The 12,202-nt window shown below is 41.0% G+C and overlaps 1 protein-coding gene and 1 long non-coding RNA gene across 8 annotated transcripts in view; one reads left to right on the top strand and one right to left on the bottom strand.

Moving 5' to 3' along the window:
- The window catches only part of UBN2 (ubinuclein 2), a 76,782-nt gene extending 70,778 nt beyond the window's left edge, over window positions 1-6,004 (bottom strand). For all 7 annotated transcript variants that reach the window (XR_014266815.1, XM_082472859.1, XM_082472863.1 and 4 more), the window contains exon 1: window positions 5,183-6,004. Coding sequence is in view for 6 of the 7 variants with exons in the window: in XM_082472859.1 (XP_082328985.1) it covers window positions 5,183-5,662 (480 nt within the window). In the remaining variant the exon portion in view is untranslated. The remainder of the gene's footprint in view (window positions 1-5,182) is intronic.
- LOC309666085 lies at window positions 3,823-11,834 on the top strand. Its single transcript, XR_014266882.1, has 2 exons — window positions 3,823-5,093; window positions 5,998-11,834. It is a non-coding gene; the product is annotated as an uncharacterized lncRNA (long non-coding RNA).
- The last annotated feature ends 368 nt before the right edge of the window (window positions 11,835-12,202 follow it).

The raw sequence follows: 12,202 nt of genomic DNA, 5'->3' as shown, positions 1-12,202 counted from the left end.
AAAAAATTTTTTAATAAAAAAGTCACTAAAAAGGAAACTAATATAACACTGTAAATCAATTACACGTCATTTAAAAAATTAAAATTTTTTAAAATTAGAAAATAAAAAATTCAAAAGTAAAAACAAAGGAACTAGAATGAAATGTTGGTTTATAGCAAAAATATTTGCAGTTTTAATGAACTCTTACACATTCTAAAGTTTTTTGGTGGTTAAGAACTCAACATTTCAAACTGTCTTCACCCACAAAATGATCTATGGTTACCCCATCCAAAATAAAAAGGCCAAAGAAACCCAAGAAAATTAGGTAAACATGAAAATCCCACCTATAACTCTAGTTTGAGATCTTCTCAACAAAGATTAACCACTTTGGTCAGACAATGCTTCTAAAAGGTTATTGGAATCTAGGTTATTACAATCAACATTTAATCATCTGCCCTGAGTTAGCACTGGAGTATCTGTACCTGCTACAGCTTTTTGCTGAGGCCTAGCATTGACAACCTCTGTATCACCTACATCCTGTTAATGAATATCCATTCAGAAAATACATACAACTTGTAAACAAAGCACAAAAGTTCAATAGCTACAAACAGATTATATTATCACAGCTTCTTTCTAGCAAGGAGAGTGAAAATCTACTATAATGCATGGTTTAAAACACACACACAAGGGCTCCCCTGGTGGCAAAGTGGTTAAGAATCCACCTGCCAATGCAGGGGACACGGGTTCAAGCCCTGGTCTGGGAAGATCCCACATGCCGCGGAGCAACTAAGTCCGTGTGCCACAACTCCTGAGCCTGTGCTCTAGAGCCCGCGAGCCACAACTACTGAGCCTGCGTGCCACAACTACTGAAGCCCGTGCACCTAGAGCCCATGCTCCACAAGAGAAGCCACCGCAATGAGAAGCCCACGCACCGCAATGAGGAGTAGCCCATGCTCGCTGCAACTAGAGAAAGACTGCGCACTGCAACGAAGACCCAATGCAGTCAAAAATAAATAAATAAAATAAATACATTTATAAAAAATAAATTAAAAAAAAAACATACCCCCCCCACACACACAGAGCTAGGATCCCACATTTACCATCTATTGACCAAAACAAACAAAAAGATACATCACATCCTTTACTACTTTCACAGACACATTTCATAGATATATATATACACACACACACACATATATATATTTCAATATACAAAAAACCCAAAACAAGGAGCTACATGTGGATAAAAATGCTATTTTTATCTAATTATGAACAACTAAGAAGTTCATTAAAAAAAAAGGCTAGATGCTATTACTGATGTAGCATATTCAAGCAGTAATTAAAAATGAAAATATATTACAGCTGAAATATTAGATACAGATTTGCCCTGAAGGGCAAGAAAAAATGCAGAAGGGATGAAGATTTGCACAGTTTGAAGCTGAGATACATGATCCTGGCTATTAAGGCTGAGACATGATTAATCTAAAAATATGACAGAAAAATATGGACATAATGAATACAAAACAATTCATCATACCTAGGACATTAGAATTAAAGGATACATCTTAAAGCTTAAAGGAATTTTTGAATCAATTTTTTAAATTATCTATTATAATAAGTAATATATTTATAGAATCCTTTATCCCAATAGGAGTTACCAATGGAAAATATAAATATGACCTGAAAGGAAACAAACTAGCAGAAATAGACTGGTGATGAAATAAGAAGTACTAGGCATATTCAGGGCATAGCCTTAACTTGAGACTAAAGTTAAGGAGAGTAAACAACCACCATGACTTGCTTGCCATTATAAACAGTTTCCTTCATGTCACTATGAAGTCCAAATACTAGGTCTTACTACTGGTCTGACCCATTTTATATGTGCAAATATAAACACATGAATATATATTTTTAATAAGAATCACCTTATACACCATTCTGAACTATCTTATGTAGACTTTATATAGGCAGCAAAAGTAAATCTCTTATTTACCCTTGCTAGTCTATAAAAATAAACTTAAGAAAACTGAGTCACCTTTCCTTCACAGTTAAGAAATAACGCCTACCCACAATCAAGTAAGCTTTACGTTTTTCAGGTGAAAAGATCTGACAATTAGTAAATACCAAAATTACCAACCACCCACAGGCAAAACTGACCCAATGATTCTGTCTCTTGACATTAACTCATTAACATCATTTTCAGGAGAGCTTTCATATACGTTATCCGAAATATGCAGTGTGACAAGCAATGGAATATCATAGAATTCTCTGGTAACAGTATAATCACATTAACACTATAATCATTTATTTTTCTTTTTATACTAAATGTTCAATTAATCATGTTTATAGGAAGATGTTTTCTGGTTAAGTGATTTTCTGGTTTACTAAGAGTTAAAAAAGAATTTCTTGTGTATCAATTCCCCTTAGCCAGAAATGGTGAACAAATTAATCTTTCAGGATAGAGATGACTGCAATGTCTCAGCCTCAATCAAGGATCAATACTCTACAGATAACAAGGTTAAGGGTTTAGCTAACCTGTGTCCTGACAACCTAGACAAGGTTTTGTTTTCCATATTTTGCCAACACACGCTCATTTAATCGTGTTTTTCCGTATTAATAAGAAGTAAGTTTAGAAAAATTTCTGACTGCATTCGGTTAATTGGGGTTTTACTGTTCATTTCGTATTTACGAAGGGGGATGATTTAAATTCACCCTAGTACAGATGGTAGTCACATGTAACCGATTTTTTTATACTTACACCTATCAAGTAAAATCTTATTGGGTGATAGATGGCTATTTCAAAATTTTAGAAACTTTTCTTCTTTTAATTTTACAAGATCTCTTTTCCTCCCCTTTCTACTCTTACCCTGCTACGTAGTATGTCGTTCAACTACAATAACTTAAAATTAAAACTATTTTGAAAATATTACAACATCACTAAAAATAAACTGGACTCCTCCTGAGGGGAAGAAAAACCAAATTTGGGAATCACCACTTTGCAGATCAATTCTATTGCTTACATTTTGCTTTTTGATGGTTTCTCTTCCTAGGATTTCCTTTCATGGAAATGTGACAACTTCATTTAGAAAGGTGTTTTCTACACTTTCTTATGTAATAAATATGTTCACTGGGAGTAATCATAGGAAAATCTGGCAAATCTTTGTTGCAAAGGTACACTGTATAAGCAATGGATTTTTTGGTTCAGTGGAATATGACAAATGATATATGGCTGAATGTACAAGAAATCTGGACTAAAATACCCCAAACTGATAGTGTAAACAGAAAAATTAAACTGAATTATTCACCTTTCTCCTATTACATGAAACTATTAATTCTGATATTATCAAGTTAATACGATAGGGTATCAAAATTAACTTTATACTTATAATTAAAAGATACATATCTATTATTAGTTTATCATAGCATCAATATTACAGCATAGAGGGTCATAACAGAGGTCTTTGTATATCTACTATAACTCTCATTTCAGTTCATTTCGGCAGGACTTTCTAAATTTAAACTATATGAGTTAATTGTAAGAATTCTGTTTTACTAAGAATTGGTACTAGCATGGAAAAAAGTATTAATAAGATTACATATGAGCACTTTGTACACCAGCCTCCTTATTTGCAAAATGTGGATAAATGTGTCTGTCTCATGGAGCTCTGCTGGACTAAATTCCACAAGCCATGTACCACACTTAGAACTGTGTCTAGCACACTGTAAGAAATCAGTAAATGTTAGCCATTATTATGTATTTTTCCCAAATATAATCACCTGTAACTTATGAAGTAGATTAGGAAGTAAAACTGCAAGTCTACATAGATTAGAAGAGCAAACATAGTACAATTTTTTTGAAAAATGCTCAAATCCAGTATTCGCAAAAATCTTTGGGGGAAAAAAATGGCATCATTTTATAAACGACAGGGGCACTAAAGTGAATCTAAAGCACAAAATGTTATGTGGAAATGACCAAAATGATCTCTATCCTTAACAATTCATTTTGGTTTGACCACACAGCAGTATTTGTAAATAATGATCAAAAGATTAGTTGGCCTTACAATAAACAAAATCTAGTGACGTTGTTTAGTATGATATTTTTAAACTAAGTTATTCATTTCAACTATAAAGATAACTGAGAATGAAAATAAAACAAGTGACTTCTGGAGTCCATTAGACCTGCGCTAAAGCAAAACCTAATAAAGAGCACAGTCTCTAAACAACAGAGGAAACTGTTCTCTTATTATCGTTACTCTACCATTTCCCTTTCTAGTTTACTTCTGAACATCACCAACCAACAACAATAAAAATTAGTTACCAACGAACCTCTCTCCTATCTCCATTGTTCACCAGTTCCACCAAAGGCATACCTATATATTTTCAATAAAGTTTTTAGAAATTCAAATCTAAGTTTTTTTTCATCACTCTCCAAAAATTACAATGGCCAAGTGCAATATCCTCCAAGTAGGACCAATAAACTAATGATATGTACTCAAATAAGGATATGATGGTAGGCACCAAATACAACAAGAGACACCCTCCCATTCAATTATTGTATGAACACTAGAGAAAACAAAGCTAAAAAGGTTTACCAATATCAACGAGAGAGAAAAATAAGGAACCACGTAACTAACCCACGTAACCTCCATTCCTAAAGTGGAATCCTTACTCTGAAAATGTTTAGATTACTTTTAAATCCCCTTTCAATTAAGACAAATACCCCACGCTCAGAAGCACATCTCAGCGCCCAGCACAACAGCGATGAAGGTAAGGATGATACTGGAGGGGTTACACAATCTCTCTGCTTCAGACTGGGGGGCGTGTCCCCCAACTGGAGCTCCGCAAGCAAAACCCAACAACGCAACGTGCAGGGCCCCCAGATTTTTTTGTGGGAAGCCGAGAGGAAACCTGAGGTTTCGAAAGGTGCAGAGGGAAGCCGGCTTGGAACAGCGTTTGGAGCGGGCGTACGATGGGGTGGGGGGGGCGGGTTGGTGGAGCCGGGTGGGAGCCTCGGCCAACCCTGGGGACCAGAGGAAAGCAGCACCAACCGCCCGTCCACCCGCTCGGCCCCTGCCCCCTCCAGCCACCCTCAGGGGCGACCCGAGACACGCAAAGTGGGCTTCGGAAGGTGCAAACCACTGGGGGAGGCGGACGGGTCCTGAGGCTCCCGGGGTCTGGGGGATGAGGGAGGGATCTTCTGTACCCGTTGTTCTCCGCACAGCAACAGCTCCGGGTAGCTGAACTCCACGCAGCTCTCGTCGGTGGGATCCTTGAGCACCAGCTCCAGGCGCACTGTCTCCTTCGGCGGCCTCTGCTGCGGCTCGGCCCGGGAAGCCGACTCCCGCGGCGGAGGCGGCTGCAAGTGCAACTGCGGGAGCGGCGGCGGCGGCGGCGGCGGCGGCTCGGGCCTAGGGGGCTCGCGCTGCAGCGACATGGGCGGCTCGGCGCGGCTGACCTCGCGCTGGGGGAGCGGCTTCTCCCGCGGCGGGGGCTGCGCGTCCGACCGGGGGGCAACCTCCCGCGGGGCCGACTGCTCCGCCCGGGCCGGCTCGCGGTACGGCTGCGGCTCCAGTCGGGGGGGCTCGCGAGGGTAGTCGGGCTCGCGTTCGGCCCCCGGGAACTCGGCCTCGCGCCGCCTCACCGGTGACAGGCTAATAAACGCTACTCTGCGTGGCTCCGCCATCCCCACTGTTCTGGCCCTCTGCCTTCGCTCGAGCCGGCGCTCGGTTCTACGCCGAGTTGTTTGCCTGCCTGCCCTTCCTTTTGCTCTCCGTCGCTTTTCTTCCCTCCACCACCCTCAGCCGTCGCCGCCGACGCCACCGTGAGTGCGGACTGTGCCCCCTTCCCCGCCACTATGTTCTGATGGGCTCCACCGCCATCGCCAGGGTCGCTGCGGCCGCCATGTTGGATCCCCCACATAAATAGAAGCAGGCCGCTGAGCGGGCGCATGCGCAGACAGGAGACGCTCACATCCACCGTCGTGGCTGTGGCTCAGTTTTCCTCTTTTCCTCCCAACAGCCTGGAGTCCAGACAGGTCAGCGGAAGTGACGTCATGGCAAGACCGGTTTCCTTGGAAACAGAGACGCCGTCTGCGCCCTTCCTAAAGGGGAGGGGTCTGGGGTTTCCGGAGAAGCTTCCTATTCGCACCTGGAAACCAGAGGCGCGTTTGGGGCTCGTCCAAAGGCGAGCGTCGAGATGTGCCTGGGACGGATCTGGCTATGGCGCCGGTCGCCTCCAGCTCTCGCTTTCAGAGAGTTGGGGTTGTCAGCTGCTCAGTCAAGGCGGATGCGGGGAAAGGGTAGAGGGACGCAGGGACCAGCCTCGGTGTATGCCGGGCCAGCACCCCCGCAGCCCGAAGTATCGGGGGAAGAAAGGAAATGGCTAACTCCAGCCGAACTCGCCCTGTGGCTTCCCTGCGCAAAGCGCGACGTTGAATCCCACAGGCCTCCCTTTCCTAAACCGACTCCTGTTTTACTCGCCCGGCTTCAGGGGGGATTGTGTGACACGGTCTAAAATGCTCAGTGACGTTTTGCAGTTGGGAAATTGAACACGCAAATGAACATGGGCTCGTTCATAAAGTCTAAACTGTTTAATTTTTTTAAAAAGACCCTTCTCAACAGAGTTTGTTGGTATTTTATGGGACGTACTCTCTTGAAAGTAGAATGCTAAATGACCCATTTCGGGTAGGAGAGGAGCCTTAATTGGGAACGCCTCATAGTCACACCTGTAATTAATTGAAATTCACCTTTAAAAGAGTGAGGATTACCATCCGTTTTAATCCATTTAATGGAAAACAAATCTAAGGGCTCGCCTTCCACACCTTCTGTTAATTCCATTAACCGGATTAACAATGTTAACACCTACTGATGACTCTTTGAGTCAGTGTGATGTCATAGATGAATTCTGAATAGGTTCCGGTTTTTTGCCCTCCTATTACTTTCCCTATTTGTATAAAGATGGTGTTGGAATCGACGGTATGATGTTCCCTCCCAGTTCTGAATTGGTCATACGAAAATCGTAAATACTTTTTTGGAGTAGTAAGGGCCTTCGAAGAGGCTGGGAAGAAGTCAAAGTCAATTCTTGTTCAATGCAAAGTCAGAATATCTTTGTCTAAAATATTAGATTACCTAAAATGTGTAAGATATTCGTGCTATCTAACTATAATGCTGTAAGATCAGTCATTCTGTTTCTGTTATATATAAAATATACTGTGAGATCAAGCTACTCATACCTTTTTATGAATAATTAGTATCTAAAACATCTTCATAGCAATTTTGATAATTTTACAAACTCTCAAATTTCATGTTGAAGATTAATGTTCAATCCAGGGTGTGGTAATCTTGCACCTATGGAGAAGTGTACTTATAGAAAAAGGGCAAATCAATCTGATCCTTTAATGCCTTTCCATTAATGTTCTATCCTAGAGGCAGAGCAGCAGGATTGTCCCCAAATCCCTGTCTCCCATCTTCCCCAAAATGAATTTAGCAATAAGCTTAAAATGCCTGCCTTGTGGAGTTAAACAATAGGAAAAACTTAACTGACAATAGCAGAGACAAACAGAATTAACATAAATAGGTAGATTTCAAGACAGTTCAATGTCATGGTAGTACTTTTTATGTTATTCCTCTCTGAGGAAGACACGTTTAAGACTAGAATGTCTTGGAAAGATCCAAAGGCAGAATATCACAAAGAAAGAAAAGCAACTGCAAAAAGACTGTGTAGGGAGTGAACTTGGTGAATTGGCCAAAAGGTCAGAGTGGCTGGAGCACAGTGAGCAAGATGGGGAAAGATGTAGGAGACAAATCTGAGACAAGACTAAAATTGTATTTCACACCTTACAGAAGGATAAATATCTAATGAATCAAAGTTTTAAATGTAAAAAGTGAAATCAGGCATGGCACCAACGTGTCCACCGTCTTGGGGCAGCCTTTCCTGCCTTCTTCCAGCAGCAGAGGGGGAAGCTGGATTCCACGACGGCAGCAGCAGGGTTCGTGGCAAGAATCATGGGTTGCAGGCTGCCCCGGGTGGTCTCGTCTTCCTGCAGCTTGTAGACCCTCAGGCTTAGGAGCTGTTTCAAGCACACAGCCTTGTGAGAGTAAGGTGTTCTTGAGGTGATCTGCACCAAATCCATGACTGAACCCAGTGAAGACTGCTATACAAACGTTTAACATTCTGGCAGCACATGCGGAGACCTACTCTTTTAGCCACCGGCTGCTGGAGACAACTTTGTAGACAAATTGCTACCAAGTCAGCCTGTTCTCGCTGAATGGCTATTGTAGACCCTCATAATCTGACTTCATAATGGAGACTGCTGTGTGGCTAACAGGGTCTTGGTGCTCTGGCCGGGTGTCAGGCCTGAGCCTCTGAGGTGGCAGAGCCAAGTTCAGGACTTTGGATCACCAGAGACCTCCCGGCCCCACGTAATGTCAATCGGCGAGAGCTCTCCCAGAGACCTCCATCTCAACGCTAAGACCCAGCTCCACCCAACGGCCAGCAATCTCCAGTGCTGGATGCCCCATGCGAAACAACTAGCAAGACAGGAACACAACCCCACCCATTAGCAGAGAGAATGCCTAAAATCATACTAAGTTCACAGACACCCCAAAACACACCACCGGACGCAGCCCTGCCCACCAGAAAGACAAGATCCAGCCCCACCCAACAGAACACAGGCACCACTCCCGTCCACCAGGAAGCCTACACAAGCCAGTGAACCAGCCTCACGCACTGGGGGCAGACACCAAAAACAATGGGAACTGTGAACCTGCAGCCTGCGAAAAAGAGACCCCAAATACAGTAAGTTAAACAAAATGAGAAGACAGAGAAATATGCAGCAGATGAAGGAGCAAAGTAAAAACCCACCAGACCAAATAAATGAAGAGGAAATAGGCAGTCTACCTGAAAAAGAATTCAGAGTAATGATAGAAAAGATGATCCAAAATCTTGGAAATAGAATGGAGGAAATACAAGAAACGTTTAACGAGGGCATAGAAGAATTAAAGTGCAAACAAACAATGATGAAAAACACAATAACTGAAATTAAAAATTCTCTAGAAGGGATCAATAGCAGAATAACTGAGGCAGAAGCATGGATAAGTGACCTGGAAGATAAAATAGTGGAAGTAACTACTGCAGAACAGAATAAAGAAAAAAGCATGAAAAGAATTGAGGACAGTCTCAGAGACCTCTGGGACAACATTAAACACACCAACATTCGAATTTAGGTGTCCCAGAAGAAGAAGAGAAAAAGAAAGGGACTGAGAAAATATTTGAAGAGATTATAGTTGAAAACTTCCCTTCCCTAACTTGGGAAAGGAAATGGTCAATCAACTCCAGGAAGCACAGAGAGCCCCATACAGGATAAATCCAAGGAGAAACATGCCAAGACACATATTAATCAAACTATCAAAAATTAAATACAAAGAAAAAATATTAAAAGCAGCAAGGGAAAAGCAACAAATAACATACAAGGGGATCCCCATAAGGTTAACAGCTGATCTTTCAGCAGAAACTCTACAAGCCAGAAGGGAGTGGCAGGACATATTTAAAGTGATGAAAGGGAAAAACCTACTCTACCCAGCAAGGATCTCACTCAGATTCAATGGAGAAATTAAAACCTTTACAGACAAGCACAAGTTAAGACAATTCAGCACCACCAAACCAGCTTTACAACAAATGCTAAAGGAACTTCTCTAGACAACAAACACAATAGAAGAGAAAGGAACATACAGGTCGATAATTACCTTAAAAGTAAATGAATTAAATGCTCCAATCAAAAGACATAGACTGGCTGAATGGATACAGAAACAAGACCCATATATATGCTGTCTACAAGAGACCCACTTCAGACCTAGGGACACATACAGACTGAAAGTGAGGGGATGGAAAAAGATATTCCATGCAAATGGAAATCAAAAGAAAGCAGGAGTAGCAATTCTCATATCAGACAAAATAGACTTTAAAATAAAGACTATTACAAGAGACAAAGAAGGACACTACATAATGATCAAGGGATCAGTCCAAGATGAAGATATAACAATTGTAAATATTTATGCACCCAACCTAGGAGCACGTCAATACATAAGGCAAATGCTAACAGCCATAAAAGGGGAAATCGACAGTCACACAATCATAGTAGGGGACTTTAACACCCCACTTTCACCAATGATCATCCAAAATGAAAATATATAAGGAAACACAAGCTTTAAATGACACATTAAACAAGATGGACTTAATTGATATTTATAAGACATTTAATCCAAAAACAACAGAATACATTTTCTTCTCAAGTGCTCGTGGAACATTCTCCAGGATAGATCATATCTTGGGTCACAAATCAAGCCTTGGTAAATTTAAGAAAATTGAAATCGTATCAAGTATCTTTTCTGACCACAGCACTATGAGACTAGATATCAATTACAGGAAAAAAAAAACTGTAAAAAATACAAACACATGGAGGGTAAACAATATGCTACTAAATAACCAAGAGATTACTGAAGAAATCAAAGAGGAAGTCAAAAATACCTAGGAACAAATGACAATGAAAACACAATGACCCCAAACCTATGGGATGCAGCAAAAGCAGTTCTAAGAGGGAAGTTTATAGCAATACAATCCTACCTCAAGAAACAAGAAAAATCTCAAATAACCCAACCTTACACCTAAAGCAATCAGAGATAGAAGAACAGAAAAAAACCAAAGTTAGCAGAGAGAAAGATATCATAAAGATCAAATCAGAAATAAATGAAAAAGAAATGAAGGAAATAATAGCAAAGATCAAGAAAACTAAAAGCTGGTTCTTTGAGATCATAAACAAAATTGATAAACCATTAACCAGACTCATCAAGAAAAAAAGGGAGAAGCCTCAAATCAATAGAATTAGAAATGAAAAAGGAGAAGTAACAACTGACACTGCAGAAATACAAGGGATCATGAGAGATTACTACAAGCAACTATATGCCAATAAAATGGATAACCTGAAAGAAATGGACAAATTCTTAGAAAAGCACAACGTTCTGAGAATGAACCAGTAAGAAATAGGAAATATAAGCATATCAATCACAAACACTGTGATTAAAAATCTTCCAACAAACAAAAGCCCAGGACCAGATGGCTTCACAGGAGAATTCTATCAAACATTTAGAGAAGAGCTAACACCTATCCTTCTCAAACTCTTCCAAAATATAGCAGAGGGAGGAACACTTCCAAACTCATTCTATGAGGCCACCATCACCCTGATACCAAAACCAGACAAAGATGTCACAAAGAAAGAAAACTACAGGCCAACATCACTGAAGAACATAGATGCAAAAATCCTGAACAAAATACTAGCAAACAGAATCCAACAGCACATTAAAAGGGTCATACACCATGATCAAGTGGGGTTTATCCTGGGAATGCAAGGATTTTCCAATTTATGCAAGTCAATCAATGTGATACACCATATTAACAAATTGAAGGAGAAAAACCATATGATAATCTCAATAGATGCAGAAAAAGCTTTTGACAAAATTCAACACCTATTTATGATTAAAAAACTCTCCAGGGCTTCCCTGGTGGTGCAGTGGTTGAGAGTCTGCCTGCCGGTGCAGGGGACACGGGTTCGAGCCCTGGTCTGGGAAGATCCCACATGCCGTGGAGCAACTGGGCCCGTGAGCCACAACTACTGAGCCTGCGCATCTGGAGCCTGTGCTCCGCAGGAAGAGAGGCCGCGATAGTGAGAGGCCCGTGCACCGCGATGAAGAGTGGCCCCCACTTGCCACAACTAGAGAAAGCCCTGGCACAGAAACAAAGACCCAACACAGCCATAAATAAATAAATAAATAAATAAATAAAATTAAAAAAAAAAAAAAAAACCTCTCCAGAAAGGAGGCATATAGGGAGCCTACCTCAAAATAATACAGGCCACATATGACAAACTCACAGCCAACATCGTTCTCAATGGTGAAAAACTGAAACCATTTCCTCTAAGATCAGGTACAAGACAGGTTGCCCACTCTCACCGCTATTATTCAACATAGTTTTGGAAGTTTTAGCCACAGCAATCAGAGAAGAAAAAGAAATAAAAGGAATCCAAATTGGAAAAGAAGAAGTAAAATTGTCACTGTTTGCCGATGACATGATACTATACACAGAGAATCCTAAAGATACTACCAGAAAACTACTAGAGCTAATCAATGAATTTGGTAAAGTAACAGGATACAAAATTAATGCACAGAAATCT

The sequence above is a fragment of the Balaenoptera physalus genome (assembly GCF_965194825.1).
Source record: "Balaenoptera physalus genome assembly, chromosome: 8".
Taxonomy (NCBI): domain Eukaryota; kingdom Metazoa; phylum Chordata; class Mammalia; order Artiodactyla; family Balaenopteridae; genus Balaenoptera; species Balaenoptera physalus.
This window is presented reverse-complemented; position numbering and strand designations above follow the sequence as displayed.